At 48.5% G+C, this 19675-nt stretch overlaps 1 protein-coding gene across 1 annotated transcript in view; it reads right to left on the bottom strand.

The window, feature by feature from the left end:
* The window catches only part of LRIG1 (leucine rich repeats and immunoglobulin like domains 1), a 118095-nt gene that overhangs the window by 33761 nt on the left and 64659 nt on the right, over nt 1–19675 (bottom strand). Inside the window, exon 4 of the mRNA XM_066351927.1 lies at nt 1519–1656. Within this exon, the coding sequence (XP_066208024.1) occupies nt 1519–1656 (138 nt within the window). The remainder of the gene's footprint in view (nt 1–1518; nt 1657–19675) is intronic.

The following is a 19675-nucleotide window of genomic DNA, read 5'->3' as shown; positions in this document are numbered from 1 at the left end:
TATATAATAAATGTACATAAACCAACTCATTGTAATCATTTTAAATGTGCCAAAGAAATACTCTAATTAAAGAAACTTGCACTGAGTCCCTTTAGGAAACAAGCATTATCTCACTGGGACCTCCACTTACAGGGTTATGTGTGTCAGGGGCACTTTCCCTCTAATGCAGTGCAGCACACAGTGAACACAGCTGCATTCTGTTGTGCATAAATGATAGAGAGAAATACAAAAAGAAAGAAAAAGGAGGAACACTGCAATATTCCTATGAAAAGTTACTCCAATACCTCGCCTATTCCCCAAATGCTGTTTTTTGTTGTTGTTGTTTTTGGGGTTTTTTTTTTATGGCTGAAGCAAAAAGGAGAAAAAATAGAATTTTCTACAAAATAGAGGGGAAAGGAATAAGGCATTTTTTGTCTCTGCATCAGGCAGCAGCCCAGGACAGGGCACATGAGGATTCTTCGCAAATGGGAACGGACTGTTTGTAATTAACACTCCAGATTAAAGAAAAACAGTCTGTGTGATGAAGATATACTGGCCAGTCTGCCAAAAGAGAATGTCCCTCCTAACCTCATGCAGACAGCGAAGGTCACTGCGATTCAGTTTAGCAGTTGGTGGCATCTCTGTTCCAAGCAAGGCCATGCCGGGCGGCAGGCAGGCAGCTCGGAAGCCCTCCCAGAGCCTGAGCACCGCCGCACCGGCTTACGGGGCCGTGGCCTCCTGTGTCCAGTTCTGGTGCCATGATGCAGCCTAAGAAACAAACTATTCCTCTCCTGTGGGTTGTGAGAAATCCTCATGCTAAGCTTTGAACTCCCTGAGCAGATAGGTCACAAGGACCCCTCATCCAGTCTTGCAAATGATCTCCAAATTTAGTCAGGAATGGTAATAACACAGGGAGTGAAAACTCACATGTGTCCTTAGCCTGGGTTTTCAGTTTCTTTCCCAAAGTAACACTTTCCTACCAACAGGCTGTGGTAGGTTTGAACTTTTTCCTCTCATCACCCGTCCAATGAGTATAAGGTGGGGAATTAAGGTGGGGTAAAGGAACAACAGACTGACAGAAAAATTTAGAAGGTTCTAAGAACCCCCAGAATAGAGTCGCTGCTCCCTCAAGTAAACCAAACGGCATGTTTCAATAGTGCCAGATGCTAGGGAGATGAGCAGTGAGCGACAGGCTGAGCCTCTGCAAAGAGGTCTGTCTCTCCCACTGTCCTTCCTCAAATTACCCTGAATCATTCCTCTCCACCTTCCTGGGAGGCAGCCCAGTAAATGGGAATGAAAGCAGGCTCTGTAGCCAAGACAGACCTCTATCTGAGGTTCTCTCAGTGGTGAGTCTATTCAGCTAATCCTTACATTCTCCTTGCCTCAGCTGCCTCATCCGTCTGTAAAGCTCTACAAACAGAAGACACGGCCCAGGGTCTCCTGCCCTCAGCCTCGCTAAGGACAGGCCAAGGAGCTCTGTGTCCATCCCTCCGGCCCCGCATTCAGACTCGGGGCAGGTGCCGAGGGCAGGGCGCTTACAGCTCCTTTATGGGCGGGCCGTGTGAGAAGCAGGTGCTCCGCATCTCCGTGATGTTGTTCCAGCTCAGGTCCAGCACTTCTAAGGACAGGTAAGCCTTCAGCTGAGTCCCCTCCACACTGTGAATCTTATTGTGCTGCCTGAAACACACAAAGGGAGGTGACGCAAGCACGTCTTTCTGCAAAGAAACAATGATTTCAACACTGCTTCTTTTAGATATGTTTCCCTATTTTTCTCTCAGAAAGGTGCAAATACAGTGACACCCCTAAAGTGAGTCTCCCATTCTCCCTTCCGTCATCAAGTTATTATCCACTGGATGGGTCTGCTTCAGACTGTCTGTCCCAGGGGTGAGCCTGGGCTGCTCTCCGCCAGGGCAAGGACATAGGTGTGACATTTCAGACATGCAGAAGGGAACTCGGAACGCACTGAGGCCCCTCCCATCAACAGCGTGTGGGCACGAGCAGCCAGCTCCTGGTGCGCTCACCCGGACCTTCAGACCTCGTCCAGCCCCACCACTTACGAGACTGTGAATCCATCCTGACACAGCATCACCCTCCTCACATTTATCGACACCTACCACGTGCCAGGTGTGGAGGTAGGCACAGGGGGTTAAAAAACAAAACAGACAAAATCCCGACAATTTAACAAGGGAAATAAAAAATTCGGTTTGGAATCTAACTGGAATCTAATCCCCTGAACTTCTGACTCTAGCCCTTGATCTGTAAATGTTATCTTAACATAGCCAAACTACAATACATAGGATCACCATCCAATGCCCCTGTGGCTGTCCTCATGGATTCTGTGGGCCCTTCCTTAGTCCCCTCTTGTGCCCATCTCTGTGTTGCTGCCCCCATTCACCTGGTCCACTGTGACACAATTCCCTACTCACTTTAGGGACATGGATGACCCAACCTGCAACCACACTGAGCACGAGGGTCCAGCCCTGCCCTGCCTCCACCTTCAGGAGAAGCCCTTCACCACCATGGTCTATCTGTACCTTTCACCCTCTTTCTGACAAATCCACTGTCTAATCAACTGACCAGTTTTTTATTAATCAGGAGAAAGACCACACATGCTAACCAGGCTGAGGGAACGGCCCACGAGTGGCTTTGGGCTGGCCCGGCAGACTCTTTGTGCCACAGCCCTCATCCCGGAGCGCCAGCATCTGCCGGGTGGCAGCACTGGCCTCGGGCTCCGAGCACTCACACGGCCTGCTTCTGAGTAAATAGTGTCAGGGTCTCCGGCCAACCAAAGCATTCTTGAACACAACACAAGTAAGCCAGGCGTCGCTTACCAAGTGGCATCTCTTTTAAACAAACACTTGATCAAATCAGTTCCAACAGGCATAAACGAGGCCCCTTTCCCAGCAGCTCTGGGGCTTCTCACCAACTTTTTTTTTTTTTTCACAACTCTCCCAGGCCCTGCACCCAAAAACCCATTTACAAGGGCACTACGCCACACACAGGGACACCTCCCTAGAGTGAAAGAACACTTTCCCTCCCATCCCCTCTGCCTCCCCACAGCCATTTCGAGTTCTTTATTAAGTTCTTAATATAGATAGTCTCTTAGTTTTCTGACTCCAAAAGAAGGGAAAAAGAAAAAGAAAAAAAGAAGCAAACCTTTATTATGTAAAGTATGGGGCTAAAGGACAAGAAACAAAGGCAGCAGGGCTCAGCCTCCTCCAGGAGCTCTGAATGAGTGCAGGGAGCCAGGAAGGGTCTGACAGGACGGGAAGGGGCGCCCCAGGACAGCTGGATGAACCCCGACACCCCTGCCCTTGTCCCTCCTCTGACATATGTCTCCTCTCTCTATACAAACCCACTCTGGGCCCTGCTCTGCGCCAGGCCCACTCTGCAGGAAGGGCCCTGGGAAAGAGACGGGTCTCTGTCACACGCTGGCAGAGCCCCAGCTCAGCAGCAGAGGCAGCCCTGGAGACGAGAGGCAGCGGCGAGCCGGTGGGGCGGTGCCGGATGGAGGAACCTGTGGGACAACGGTGCAGAGGTGGGCGGGTCACAGTGCTCCGGGGGCAGGTGGGCCACACAGGCAATGCCTCCCAGGCCACACTGAGGAGTATGGGTTCGTGTCACAGCGGGCCAAGCAAGTGGTGGTGGCCAAAGAGACAGGAGAAGAGACAAAGGAAGGGCCCACAGGATCTGAGGAGGACAGCTGGAGGTGCATCAAATGGTGACCCTATATATTCTGGTTTGGACATGTTAAGATAACCAGGTTAGCAGGCTACATGGCTACACCTTTGATCTTTGCCCATTTATGGTCTATCCCAAGCCAGCAGCCCCATATGCTGTTAAGACATCCCAGAATGGGAGAAAAGATGTGCAAATCATGTATCTTTTGATAGGCTAATATCTACAATATATCCAGAACCCCTACAACTCAACAATAAAACCCAAACAACCTGATTTAAAAATGAGCAAAGAACTTGAATAGGTGTTTCTCCAAGAAAAGGTCTATAAATGGCCAATAAGTCCATGAAAAGATGCTCAACACTGATCATTAGCAATGTGGAGAAACTAAAACCCTGGTGTGACTGCTAAAAAAAATGGAATGGTGGGTCCTCAAAAATAATCAAGCATAGAATCAGCATACGCTCCAGCAATTCTACTCCTGGGTATATACAAAAAAACAAACAAACCTGAAAGCTGATCTGAAAGAGATATTTATAAACCCACATTCACAGCAGCATTATTCACAACAGCCAAAAGGCAAAGCAACCCAAGAGTGCATTGATGGATGGATGGATAGATGGATGGAAGGATGGATCAATGGATGGAATGATAGATCAATGTGGTGTGTACATATCCAATGGACTATTATTCAACCTTGAGAGGGAAATTCTGACACATGTTGCAACGTGGATCAATCTTGAGGACATTATGCTGAGTGAAATAAGCCAGTCACAGAAAGAAAAATCTGTATGGTTCAACATCTATTAGGTATCTAGAGTAGTCAAATTCATCAAAACAGAAGGTAGAATGCTGTCTGCCAGGGGCTGGGGGAGGGAGAACTGGGAAGTTGTTCAAAGGGCACAGAGTTTTAATTTTGCAAGCTGGAAGGAGCTCTAGAGATTGCACAACATGGTTGTACTTACTATTGAACTGCACCCTTAAAATGATTAAGATGGTAAATTTTATGTTATGTATATTTTACCACAATTTAAAACAAAACAAAGCAAAAAAAAAAAAAAAAAGAAAGAAAATTAGTTCATAAGACCCCTTGCCTAAAACTCCCAACAACGGCTCTTGTGTCTCACGCAGGACCAAGTCCTTACCATGTTCTCCAAGGCCAATGATCTGTCACACAACCACCTTGCTGCCTCACTTCCTCCTCCTCCAGCTAGCACGCTCTGCCCACACTGGCCTCAGACAACACAGGTAGACTCCTGCCTCAGGACCTTTGCACCTGCCTTTCTCACTGCTTTAAATGCTGTGAGACTCACAGGCCTCTTGCCCTTACTTCTTTCACACTTTTATTCAAAAACCATCGTCTCAATGATGCTTCCCTGGTCATACTCTGAAACCACAAGTGCGCGCAAGCTTGCTGTCCGGCTGCCTCCCACCCCCACATATATTATCCACTCCTTTATCTGCTTCATTTTTCTTACTGGCTCTGATTATTACCTGAGATACTCAGGATTTTGCTTATTTCTAGCTTAACGTCTCTCCCCGCAGAGGAGGCTCCATGAAGGCAGAGATGTTGATTGTTTGCCCACTACTCTATCTCTAACCACTGGATCAGTGTGAGGCACAGAATCGATCCTCAGTGAGTATTTGTTGAATGAATCACAAAGAATGAGTATGGGTATCTCAGAAAGGCTGAGGCTGGACACAGACTTCGGACTACTAGCCTTTAAGCAGAATAAAATCATGCAGTTAGATGAATTCAATCAAGAAACATGAAGGAAAGAGAAGAGTATGCCAACTACCCTGTGGCAGCCCTGCTCAGATGCAAACAACCTAGCCCACAGTGCTCCAGAGGTCCTGGTCTCAAAGGCTGCTGCTCCCATCTGCTGAGATAGTGTACACGTCATCTTCCTGAACTCCTTAGGCTTAGTAAAGCTAAGCACACAGCTCTGTTCTCCTACAAAGCTCTACTTCCCTTCCTTTACAGAGCAAGAATGTGGTAAGATCTCTCCTCATGGACCCTGGCAACTCCACCCAAGGCCAGGAGTTCTTCCTGGGCTGTAACATGCCACAACACTGAAGAATGTGCCACAAGCAATACCCTGCCTAAGTTCCAATCCCAGAAACGCCACCTCAAGTGTGAACCTCAGACAAGCTCCATCTCTGCAGAGGAGTGGGAAGTTCGTATGCCCCAGGGCGGAGGTGACCTGACATGTAGCAGCTGCTCAATGCAGTGGTTCTTGTTTTTATTAGGCTCAGAGCCAAGCTCAGGACTTAGTTTGCCGGAGGTGCTTTGGGAAAAGAGTAAAGAGAATTCACTGACCCCTGGCTATTCCTCTGCCACATTTCAATGCACACAGGCAGGCCTGCTTCTCTCTCAGGAACACAGTACTGATACAGAGTTCTCACTCTTAGCCTCCTGCGTGAAACGAGCCTGGTCCAGCTACTGAGGCAGACCCTGCCACGGGAGAAAGGGCTGACTGACTAAGCAGCTTGCTTCAGAGCAAATCCTTGTGTAGGGTTAAGGGCAGCTGGACTGCACTCCCCTTCCCACTCCTGTAGCAAGACTCAGGCCCAGGCTCCTGACGACACCCACCAGACCCCATCCTACCCCACCAGGGGCAGCAGGCCTGCCCAAGACCCCCGTCCACACAGCCATCCATCTAGGTTAGAGCGACCAGCCAGTATTCAGGAGGGCCCTCCTACCTACTCCTTGAGAGTAGACTGAAATCCAGCATTCCACTTTCCTAAAACTGTGCATGTTTTTAAGGTCATGAGCAACATTGTGTGTGTGTGTGTGTGTGTAGCAATGATATCATTTCTTTAACTAAACAGCTGAGTTCAGAAGGTCTACACTCACCTTTATAACCTCTGAATCCTTGTCCAAGCTCTTTTTAATAATAGCTGACCAATTACTGAACACCTGTACATAGCAGGCCCTGGGTGAGGCCCCGGTGAAATCACACAAGGCTGGCTCTAACCCCTAACTTCATAGTTGGAGAAATTGAGACCCGGAAGTCTGCTGGAATTCTCCCAAGCTCACAGCTGGGAAGCAAAGAAGCCAGCACACAAGGCCAGGGCAGCAGGCCACTGACCCATCCAAAAGGCTCCCAGCAGAGTCTCAAGGGCACTAGCTCAGATTCAGCCTGTGCACCTTCCACGAACTTGCCGAGGCTTGAGTGCTGGCTAACTGACCACTTCCCCGTCAGCCCAGACTGGTCTGCGTGACTGGCCCCGGCCAGGCCTCGCTGTGTGCCAGCCCCCAGTCCTGCGTGAGAGCACATCCACAGAGGGCTCTGTGTAGCTCATCTTAGCAAAGAAGGCAGATGGAGCTGACATTCTTGCTCGTGGACACCTGGGATAGAGAGAAGAGAACAGCTTCCCGGGATCATGTCTTTACAGACTTTATTTGAAGGAGAACCAAGGCCCTTTATTCTTTGGAAACAGAAAGCCACAAAGCAATGCCCCTAGGCTTATAAAAACAGAGGAGAGGGAAGGGAAGAGGACAGTCCAGTGGGAGGACAACCACCTGGCCTTCTCGAAGGAGCCTTCACACCTTCCCTGCCCCCAGAGTTAGAAGAATTGTGTAGTGCCGGGGACTGGGAGAGGCCAGCGGTGTCCAGATCACATAGCAGTCACCTCGGTCTAGTGTAGGGTTCCCCTTGGCCGCCCTCTGGGGCAAGAACTTCATTCAGCAGAAGTCCATTAAACCAACACCTGTTAAAGGCTTCAAAAATAAATTCAGTCTTCAAAGGCAAAGAGCAGGCAAGATAAGCTCTGGCCACTGGACTATATTTTCTGGGCCAATGTTAAATTAGACAGTAAAACAGACAGAGGTATTTGAAACCAGCACTTAAAACTTTTTATCGTGATTGTTCCACAATAGTCCTGCCTGGATAACAGGGTACTACTCCTTTAGTGTGGAAAAGACATCACGTCACAGATAACAGCCAGGAAGAAAGGGCGAGGGGATCAAAAGAAGCACAGTCAAGGTGGGGCAAATGGATCCCAGCTGGCTCCTGAAATTGTGCAACCACTGTCTATACCAGGCAGAGCTCCGCAGATGTATTCTATAATGGGCCAGACAGTAACTTTTTCAGGCTTTGTTGGTCATTATGGTATCTGTCACAACGACTCAACTCTGATGCTGCTGGGAGTGTACAAGCCCCACGGACAATATGTAAATGAATGAGTGTAATGTGTTCCAATAAAACTTCATTAAAAACAAACTAACTGTTTATTGACCTCTGGCCCACACTATAGCAACCAGTTTAGGTTTCTGTGAGGCAGAGGCCCAGATTCTACTTCTAGCTCTGATGCAGCTTTGGAACTGTGTGTAAAATCACTTACTGGATCTGGTTTAATCATCTGCAAAATGGAGCCCATGCCTCTCTACAGCAGAGCAAGAACCTCCCCCCCGTTCCCCAACAGTGCCTCCGTCTGACAGCACTCACCACACTTTCCCACTGGGGCCCTTCTCTCCCTTCAGGAAATGAAATGGAATGGAAGTCCACATCGGTACTACACTCCTCAGAAGATGACCCAGGATCTTTACAGAGCTGGTGTGTACAGGCAAGCAGACGGCGACTGTCCAGAACACAAGTATTCACACTATGTATCCTTCTTCTTCCCATTTCTCCCAATTACACAGAAAGTGAAGTCAGCCAAGCACCAGTCCCAACGCCGGGCCAGGTTTCGGCTCTTCCCGACAACGAAGGTGACTCAGAAGCCCACACTGTCAGCCCCTGGAGCAGCGATTCTTACTAAAATTTTCCGTAATATTACCTCAGCATCAAACTTTTAAAACATCCTACTTAACAAATCAACAAAATTACAGCTCTTTCCCCGCTTGAACCTCTGGCTAAGAAATCGTGTCACTCAATCTAGGTCTGAAATGAAAAAAAAAAATCATAATACACCTGCCCCCACTCCCTACCCCCATCCGCTGCCATTTCCCACAGTAATCCTGGCAGACAGAGTTCACCAAACGCCATGCCAGGCAGCCTTTGAGCAGTAGCAGCACTGTGCACCTGGCCCTTCACTGCGCAGCCCTGTAACTTTACTATGGTCCCTCACCAACCAGTGTCTAACCCATTGCCCCCAAAGCAGGCAGCCCAAGGTCTGATTAAAATCCTTGAGTGTCACTTGGGGCTGTGGTGTAATTTTACATCCCACATGTGAAATCCACACAGTGTGAGATAATCCGTGACCCTGATATTCTTGACTTCGTGTAGAGCTCAATGCAGGTACAGCAGCCCTGTGGCCGAAGGGACTTTCTATATTACTGCAGGCGCCAGATGTTATCCTTTCACAAGCACACATGAAAACAGTGATTTCTCCTTTGTAGAAAAATAAAAGTTCTACCAAACAGGCCATCCGGTCCAGCAGTGGCGATCGTCCTGCTTATTTGTACATGTTTATATTGAAAGAGCACGGGCAAGCTGAGAAGTGTGTAAATTATAAGTATAGAACTCAGCGTGTTTTTTCAGAATGTATGCATCCACGTAACCACCACTGAGATCAAGATATGGAACATTCTCAACATCCCAGCAGCCTCCCTCCTGTCATTTTTCTATTGTGATTACTAAAGGGAACCTCTGATTTCTATCACCAATGAATAACTTTGCCTATTTTTGCACTTTACATGCATGGAGTCGTTCTACATAAACTTTTGTGCATTTGGCTACTCTTATTCAACATTATGTGTATGAGACCCATCCATGTTGCTGCATTAGCAGTAGTTAATTCTTCTCCCTTGTTCTATTATATTGCTATTGAGGAAATACGCAGAAATTTGTTTTTCATTTTAGTCTTGGTGGACACTGAGTTACTTGCAGTCGGGTTACTGCAAAGAGCATAGCTGTCAACTCAGACATTTTTCTGCACGCACCTTGGTGCAGATCTACGTGCTGTTCGGGCAGACATCGATGTCCAGGTGTGGCCGAGTACACACAGAGCAGCACATGCAGCCTTGGCAGACACCGGTAATTCTCCTTTAGACCAAATTCCCCAGAGTTGAAATGCATCTGAAAAGCCATCTAATCCAAGGGCCATGTTTCAGGCTACTTCATTCAGCTGTACTCTCTTGTGCCCCTCCCCACCCCCATCACCCCCCCCCCCCAAAAGAAACCAGCAGGAATACAGTCTGGGCCCCACAGCAAGGCCAAACTCAATCTAATGTTGTTCAGTTATCAATGAGAATTATTTTAAGTGGGGATCTAATGAGCATCAGAAAAAGGGAAAAAATAGAATTAATAATTCTAAGTCCCAAACTGGCAAGACATGAGGTGGATGCAATGTAAGGACCAATGCCCATATGCAACTTGAAAATGAAGATAAGGAGGTTTTAAAAAGAGTAAGTCCAGGAAAGCTTTCCTAGGCCAACCAGAAGAGGTTTGTTTTCAGAATGACAGTTGAAAGCACCACCCTCACTAGACTACTTTACATTCATCTCCTTAAAAAAAGAAAACCAAAACCCTCTGTTCTATTGCATAAATCGATACTTTGCTCCAAGAAACCGGTGCCTCATGGGAACGGCCCAGCTTGGGTTATTTGTTGGACAGGAAATGAGAATCAGAATAAGCAGGTCTCCTTCTCTCTTTGCTCACTCTCCCTGCCTCCTCCCAACACTGGTGAATCACTAGTTCCCTGGGGAATTTTGGCAGATTCTCAGCCTGGCTGCAGATGACGTTCTGGATCTGTTTATTCAGGTGGAGACGGGATAAAAACAAGAGTGGTCCAGTGGCAGGTAAACAACCTCCAACAGGCAGAGTCAGCCCTCCAAAGTCAGGACTGCACTGGGTCAACCAACCTCCCAGCCACTCAGTTCCCTCCCCCTGGGGTTTTCAATGAACTGTCCTGATGAACTCCTTGCAGAGGGAATGTGACGTCAAGTCCCCACGGGAGTGCGTGGCCCAGGCAGCTCCCAACAGCAGGCCCCCACCTGGCTCTCCCACCCCCAGCTTCACGATCCAGAGTGAAGAAACTTGCATGCAAAGACTCGGCCACCAGGAGTCTGTGAAGTCCAGAGTGACCCAACCCAGGAACGGCTACAGCATCCAATCCAAACTACCAGGGACCTGCATTCCGTTTTGAGATGCACAAACAAAAAACAAAAACAAAACCTCTTAAGGAAATGCACACTGTTGAGTGAAGATAGCTAATCAGAAAAGGCTACAGACTGTTATGATTCCAAATAAAAGACATTCTGGAAAAGGCAAAACTATGGGGACAGTAAAACCAGGGGTTTGGGGCAGAGAGGGATGAAGAACACGGGATCTTTAGGGCAGTGAAATTATTCTGTGTGATACTCTTTTTTTTTTTTTTTTTTTTTTTTCTCATTTTTCTGAAGCTGGAAACGGGGAGAGACAGTCAGACAGACTCCCGCATGCGCCCGACCGGGATCCACCCGGCACGCCCACCAGGGGGCGATGCTCTGCCCACCAGGGGGCGACGCTCTGCCCACCAGGGGGCGATGCTCTGCCCATCCTGGGCGTCGCCATATTGCGACCAGAGCCACTCTAGCGCCTGGGGCAGAGGCCACAGAGCCATCCCCAGCGCCCGGGCCATCTTTGCTCCAATGGAGCCTTGGCTGCGGGAGGGGAAGAGAGAGACAGAGAGGAAAGTGCGGCGGAGGGGTGGAGAAGCAAATGGGCGCTTCTCCTGTGTGCCCTGGCCGGGAATCGAACCCGGGTCCTCCGCACGCTAGGCCGACGCTCTACCGCTGAGCCAACCGGCCAGGGCTCTGTGTGATACTCTTAATAGCAGATACATGCCATTAAACACTTGTGGAAGCTCACAGAATGTACAACACAAACAGTAATCCCTAATGGAAGCTGTGGGTTTAGTTAATAAGAATGTAGTATCAGCCCATCAATTGTAACTGCACCATGCTAATGCAAAACATTAATAGGAGTGGAAGCTAGAGGAGAAGGGTACATGGGAAGTCTCTGGACTTTCCACTCAATTTTTCTGTAAACCCCAAATGGCTCTAAAAGTCTATTAAGTATAAACAGAACAAAACCAAACCAAACCTCCTGAGGTATTAAGTAGACCCGAGGTCACTGCACCATTAGGAAGCATATGGCACAAGGGCTGGGGTTTTAGCTGATCTTTCTGCTCTACTCTCAGCACCTGGGACTACCGGAGCATAAAGGGCACTTGGTAAATACCTATGCTTAGAGCATAAAGAGCACTTGGTAAATATCTGCTGAATAAACAGATGAATTGCAACTTTATCTCAGTCATAACATTACCACAAACCCAAACAAAAGAATGTTATTCAGAAAAAAAAAACCCACTAATGCAAAATCAATCATCCTATTAAATTTTTTTATTTTTTTTTAAAGATTTTATTTATTGACTTTACACAGAGAGGAGGGGCGGGGAGCAGGAAGTATCGACTTATAATTGTCTCACTTAGTTGTTCATTGCTTGCTTGTCCTGCATGCCTTGACCAGGCAAGTGCAGGGTTTCGAGCCAGTGACCTCAGCACTCCGGGTCAACACTATCTGCTGCGCCACCACAGGTCAGGCCTATCAATATTTTTTAAGGGTATAATGTATAAATAACTTTTAGGTAGAAAGCTGACAAACGTATTTAAAAGAAAATAATAAATGAATTTTTAGGGTTAACCGTACATTTCCCAAGTTCAATTTCACCCCAAACACAGACATTCATTGACTAGCCAGGGTTGACAAAGGCGTGACAGCTGCCGTGTCAGGCAGTGGATGACAACTCCTCTGCCTCCTGGCCCTGGGCAGTGAGGGGCAGCCGGGGGCTGTGCCTCTGTACACACAGATGCCGCCCCAGAGCCTACACTGGACCTGGCAGACAAGGACAACAAGGAATTCGACTGGGAGCATTCTAACTGTCCCCTGCTGACCGGAGGAAGCCCTGAGCCTCACCTGAGCTGCACTCTCCAGGGAGAAGGGCTGCTCTACTGACACTGGCAGGGACCTCTAAAGCTGGCCAGTGCTCAAAGGTCAGCTCTGTGACAGTGGGGTAACTAGTCCCAGCATCTGTGCAGGACAGAGTGCCACCAGGTCAGGCTAGGATATGGAAAGCCAGAAGAAACAAAGAGCCCCTCGCACATGAATTTCCATCCAGCCCTTGGTCAGAAAAGCAGGCATTTCTCTATTCTGGTCAAGTCTGACATGGCCACTCATTCCTTCTCTTGGCTTTATCATCTCCTAAATGAATCAACACATCTCTGTCTTCCCCTCCTCCCCTAGCCCAGCACCCCACTGGCTTGCACACCCCGCACACAGGTGGCAGTCTCCCCACCACACTAGAGCACTGGTCAAGTGGAATCGCAAGGCCAATGCCAGCATGGGCCCATGGGTGCTCCTGATTCCACTCACTGACCGTTTTCAAGGCCTGTGTGGCCCCGAGGGGAAGCAGGGAGGAAAGCAAGCACACCTAGCCCCAGTCTTGTGCACAGACTACCCCAGACTCCAGGGCTGCGCCACTGCTCCTGGCAAAGAACAGGGAGTCAGATAGAGAGAAGCAGCAATCAGGAACTGGGGGGTAAGAGAACCCCTTAAGGCCAGGCTCAAACCCCAGAAGTTAGGAGTATGCACACAGCCGTTCTTGGAGGGTGTGAGAAGGCTGCAATGGGTGGTCCTCCTCAAACAGATGGCTCTGCACAAATACGGTGGGCAAGCTCCTTCCCCCACTGTGTGACAGGACAGCAAGTACCTGTCTCCCAGGCCCTAAATGCTGGCAGCCACTGGGCTGGGGCAGGGGTGGCACAGAGGGTCACCTAGGAGTCCGAGACCAACAGGCTTTCCCATCAGCTATAGTGGTTTCTGCACCTCACAGACCGCACCCACCAGGCCCTGAATATACGGAATTGTCAATGAGAAACAACACGGTGACCTCGCTAAAAATTTCCAAACAACATAACCTCCCTCTCACGCCACCCTCCCCTTTCAGCCGTGGAAACCGTGCGCCCAGAATGACGGTCCACACCACTGGCTCCAGCACAAGGCAGGCTGCACAGCGGATCCATTCACACAGGTGCCCCTCTCAAAGACGTCAGCAGAGGAAAGGTAGGCAATACTGTAACACATACATGGCTTTCCAGTGGAATTTCCCCTTCCTCTCTTTGGCATTTTAATGGGCTTATCAATTAAGTAATGAAATTGTTATTTTACTAGCAGTTACCACAAACCTGGACACTGAACATTAGACCCAATCAAGTCATGACCTGCCTGACAGTCACACGGCAGATGGCACAGCCAAGGGGCCCTTCTTCAAGGGCTGCCCACAGGGAGGGTGCCCGGGCCACCAGAGAGCTCATACACTTCAGTCACCAAGCAGGCATGTGCTGGGTACCATAGGTTCTTCCAGCCCCCTGCACCCTAGCGTTTTCATGCACATATAATGTCCAAAGACCTCGTAGCTGAGGCCTGGGACATCTGCAGCAGCCTGGAATAGTTCCAGCGCCAGAGTCAACTGCACAGGCAGTGGGCCCTCTGAAGAAGCCCCAACTTGCCACAAGCCAGCGAGGAAGCACACCACCCTTCTTTCTTAGAAGAAAGGGCAACTGAAATAGCAGGAGCCAGAACAGCCAGAACAGTGGTCTCATATCTAACAAGTTAAAGCTTCCCAGGAGCTGGGCTCAGGCTTAGCTCACTTAACCCTTATGACGACCTGAGAGAGAACATCATTACCATCCCCATTTCACAGAAGGGGATGCTGAGGCATGCCAGAGAAAGCACCTGCACCCAGACTCAGAGAAAGCGCCTGCACCCAATCTGGGGTAACCCACCTAACTAGCATGTAAGCCCAAGTACCTTCTGACTCTAGGCTGTGCTACCACCTGGAGGAACAGAAACACAAGAAGCTGTACACAATGGCCAATAGCTATGAAGACAGAGATGGGACTGTGGGTACCAGGATCTATTCCCTTGGGGGAGGCTGGCACATTCTCTGAGGCTCCCAGGCCAGATTCTAGGCAGCTCTGAAGTTCCAGCTGAGGAGGAAGCTGCTTCAGCACTTGGCTGCAGCCTCCAAGACAATATCCTTCCCCTCTGGGGAGAGATACCACTGATGTGCCTTTAAAAATAAAACCAAGCCTGCTTCCTGCCCCATCTGGAAGACTTTTGATCTCCTAATCATATGATTTAGGATATCTCTTACCATGCAATTTCCCAAGCGTTCAGCATATGCTCTGACTGCACTCGGAGAGGGTTAAGGACATGTATGGTTGGGATTAAGGAGCCGGCCCTTTAATGCAGTTCTTCTTATCCACCCTGAGGATTGTAAGGCCTGCTGAACATCAAAGTGGCACATCTCCAGCACCCAGCCCCTCCCACACCCTCCAGAACCATGTCTTCGCTCGCCTCGCCAGTTCTAGGTTGCTACAGGGCCCAACGCTTGCTCTGTTTCGTCCTTCAAACCATGAGCTCCAATTTTCTTCTTGGGTTTTAAAAAACATATCATCATGAACCTAAGCATAAAATGTAAACTACAGACTTTTACAAAAAAACATAGGAGAAAACACTTAAAATCTAAAGGTAGGCAAAGTTCTCAGACTGCACTGAAAGCACACTGCATTCAGGACCTCACGAACTGAAGACATTTCCTCTGGGAAAACCTGTGTTAGATAAAGGCAAGCTACAGACTGGAAGAAAGTCCTTTAAAAATCACATGTCCAACAAAAAACTAGTATCTAGAATATATTAAGAAAGTACTCTCAAAATTTAACCAACACTGAATAGTCTAATTAGAAAATAGGCAAAAAGATATAAACAGACATTTCACCAAAAAGAATATGCAGAGGGAAATAAGCACCTGAAAAGATGCTCAGCATCATCAGCCATCAGGGAACACAAACTAAAAGCACACTGAGATAGCAACACACACCTACCAGAAAGGTTGAGATTGAAAAAAAAGAAAAACCAGAAAACTGGCAATACTAAGAGCTGGTCAGGATGTGGAGAGCCAGGTCACTCACATGTGGCTGGGAGTATAAGGCACAGCCACATGGAAAAGTCTGGCCGTTTCTTAAACTAAGCATACAACTACCATACAATGCAGCAAGTACACTCTAGGGCATTTATCTAAGGGAACTGAGAATGTATGTTCACACAAAAACCCATACATGAATCCTCATAGCAGCTTTATTCATAATAGTCAAAATCTGGAAACACCCCAGATGTCGTTCAACAGGCAAATGATTAAACCAAGTGATACCACAATCCCAAAAGCCAACCCTAAAAACCAATCCCAAAAGGTTACATGCTGTATGGCCCCATTTATACACTGTTTTCAATGAAAAATTGCAGATATGGAGAACATACTAGAGACTGCCAAGGGTGTGGGGCAGGAAGGAATGGGTGTGCTATAAAGGCAACAGGAGGAATCCTCATGGGATGGAAATGTTCTGTATCTTGAGTGCATCAATGTCAACAGTCTGGCTATGAAAAGTTCTACAAGATGCTGCCATGTGGGAAACTTGGTTAAGATTATAAGGAAGATCTCTGCATTACCTTTTACAACTGATGTGAATCTATAATTACCTCAAAATTAAAACAACAAAAATCATGGAGGAATCAGATAAAGGATGCATGTTGAAATCGAACAGTGACAGCCACCCTGCTCCCTCGTCTGGTTTCAGCATTTCCATTAGACCCTCAGACACTTACCCAGGATGACTCAGTGCTATGGGCCACGCATTAACACTGCTGGGCTTTGGGAGGGGTCTGAAATCGGGACATATGCATGCACTGTTTAATTACTTTCCACCATTAGGAAATGGGGTGTGGGCACTCCCCGTGAGGAAGGTATTGCTGATAAAGCTTTTTAGACTTGTGTGGCCCCTGCCTGGTATGTCAGGAGTTATACCACTCAGTTCTGTGCCCTGTAACTGAGCCAAGCCCAGCAGTTCTTGGCCAAGCAAGACGGCTTGCTGGGCATCCCAGTCTAGACGGTGCAGACCCCGGTCAGGCTTGCACTGCCAGACACGAGATTCCCAAAGTACCATCCCTGGAACACTAGCCATGGGCAGAGCTCCACACAAAGTTCTGGAGCAGAGGCATACATCTTGTCTGTGGGCCCATGCAAACATCCAAAATAGGTCAAAGAAAGGTGCTGATTAGGGCTCTAATCAAGATACCTTTCATTCATTCTTCCTGACTCTGCATTTGCTAAACTTAGTGATCACACAGCCCCCTTTTCATGAAGTAACTGTTAACAGCTTACAGAACAAGAGCCCCAGGTAACTCATTTTATGTGGGGACACCATGCTTCACCCCTCATTATTAAAGGCTCTGAATGTCCCATAGCAAAGAAGCCTGCTTATGTCTGACTCTGGGTTTCTGAACAAGTGGTCAGGATGGGCTGGACACATGGAGGAACCTGCAGTGATGATCAATCTTCGCTAGAGAAGCCTTTCCCTAAGCCACCTGCTGGCCCGCAGAGCCGGGCAGACACACCCACGCCAGGGGAGAGCACACTGGGCTTGTGAGGCTGTGCCAGGGAGGCAGAGGGGAGCCCTCGAATCTGGGTAACAGGACCCCAGCGCTCACACTCTTCCCTTAAGCCACACTGCCTGCCATGGGGCAGATTCCACTGTTTTCTCTCCCATAAACACCTACCCGGCTTCTCAATAAATCAAGAAAAGCAAGTCCCATCCCTCAGCTGAAGAGAGCTATCCCCACTCGGAGACCCTCAACAGGTGGTTTCTGCTATTACTTTTCCCAAGTTTGTCCTTTACCTTGACAATAAATGTCTAAAACTATCCAATAAGTGCCCTGTACCCACAACCACTTCTTCTTGGACTGACCCATTCATTTAGTGACTATTCAATCATTCAGACATGCATGGGATGCCTGTGATGGGCAGCTGCTGTAAGAAGTACATGTGGCTACAGGACGGCGGTCCCCCACCTCCGTCCTCCAAGGCTCCCAACACACACTTGAGCCATAACACAGGAAAACTGACCGATGGGGACTCATGTTGTAGGGCAGCAGGTTAGGAGGGCAGCCACTCTAGGCCAAGGTGAACACATGAACAAAGCACTGACACTGAGAGACACTGTTGGTGTCTCTTCCATTCCTTGTAGTTTGATGTAAAGTTCAAGGCAGGACATGAAGAGAAACCAGCAAAAAATGGAACCAGGAGCCAACTCTGAAGCAGCTGAGACCTTATCTCACAGGTGATGGAGAAGCGACACAGATGTCCTTCCTTCACTTTTCAGCAATACTGATTGTGAGGCAGCCACAAGGCAGGCGCTTTTCTGAGGGAGGCGAGAAGTGAGGAGGCAGGGGGCAGAGCTCTCTGGGAGACACATGGGGAGGCAGAGAAGGATCAAGTCTGGAGCCTTTGGAACTGAGGCCATGAGGGCGCCTTTAGAGATGAGGAGCACGCCTCAGATTGGACTGAATGACGTGCACACAGTGGACTGGAGCCGGCGAGGATGCTAACTAACTTCCTGCATCATGTAAGCTGACTTTTCAACACTGGTACACCCAGTGCAGCTGGTGCACAAGACAGAACTCACAAACATCTGAGCCTCTCTACCAGGAACCTGGAGTCTCACAGCCAGTGGGTCCCCCACAATGGCTGTTCTAAACTAGAGAGAAAGTTGTTCCAAAGAGCACACTCCCCCAGGCCCCACCCAGAGCTATAGGAGGAGAAGTAGCCCTGTGTACTCTTGACCCTGGTTAAGAGTGGCTGATGGGGAACCAGCCCCTTTCCTTACAGGTGAGAGAACAGAGGTGTAAAGAGGGGAGGTAACCTGTGAAAGGTCCTACAGTGGGTACGTGGCAGAGTCAGGGCCAGGAAGTAAGGGCTGGGCTGGCCTGGCTCCTCCCTGAACACTGCTGTGCTAACGAGAGGGAGGCCGTGTACACCGAGGCACAGATGCTTCCTCCCGGGCCCAGAGCACCACCACCTTTGTGCAGAATGACCCGAATTCTGGGACCAACAAGTAGATGACCTGTTGGGTGATGTCCTGAGAAGAGGACAGTGAATCACACTACACACATCTGGCTGAAAGGGGGCACAGAATGGCCAAGTTCTGTTAAAAACCCACAAAGGAGCAGCCATGAGAGGCAGGCAGGTCCCTCACCTTCCCAGAGGTGACCCACAAGACAGGGTGACCCTGAACCTTGGCCTCATCCAGGAAACTGATCGGAATGCTGTCCATAGTGGACAGTAGCACTCTTTCCTAAATATATTTCCCTGGACAGTTTATTAAATCTCTCAGGAGCTAGAGCTTTTTATTCAGGGAAGAGGGGAAAGTGAAAACAGGGATCAGACTCTCACTTGGAAACACATAATTGCTGGAGAACCACCAAATCAGGGTTTTTGTCAACACACTAGAGTAGGAGGGAAGGGTGGGGCCAGCCTGACTGATAAAAGCCCCGGGTGGTAAAAGGGCTTATCACTATCACTTGCTGGGGGTGGGGGGATACTCCTCACTCTGACCCTCAGAACCAAGCAACAGTCACCAGGTAGAGAAACTTCATCATGCATGCTGATAACCGCTATTCTTCCACTTAAGAACACAATTTGGAGAAAACATCACATTCTAAAAAGCCCGAAGGCATTTTTTTCCTCATTTCCAAAACTCTAGTTATTCTCTGTGAGTCACCTAAGGATCCAGTTCCAAACACAAACCTTGCAAAGACATCTAAATGCACGTCCACAGTGGGTGCCTGCAGTTACCATACAATGCTGGGTGGGGGCAGAGGCGCCTTCACTATCCACAGCATATGTTTATTTACATGCTTCCTTAAAGAAGAGAGCTAAAATCTTACTTTCAGAATTATTTCTTAGGAAAGGTTTTTAAAGAGCCTGAGGTTGGTAAGTTTTGCCTACCATTTTACTATACAGAGGGTTTGTCTGTCTTTCTGCCATCACAGCGGGTCTTCCCTGACATACAGGCAGACTGTGGAAGAGAACTGGGGGCTGACTTTCAGGAGAAAGAAATGAGCCCGATTAGACAGCAACTTCAGTCCCATTCTGCGACCACCAAATGAGGTGGTCGTGTCTAATCAGACCAGATGCC

Source organism: Saccopteryx leptura, chromosome 10 (assembly GCF_036850995.1).
Source record: "Saccopteryx leptura isolate mSacLep1 chromosome 10, mSacLep1_pri_phased_curated, whole genome shotgun sequence".
NCBI lineage: Eukaryota > Metazoa > Chordata > Mammalia > Chiroptera > Emballonuridae > Saccopteryx > Saccopteryx leptura.
The sequence above is the reverse complement of the archived record's forward strand: the minus strand, read 5'-3'. Positions and strand labels throughout refer to the sequence as shown.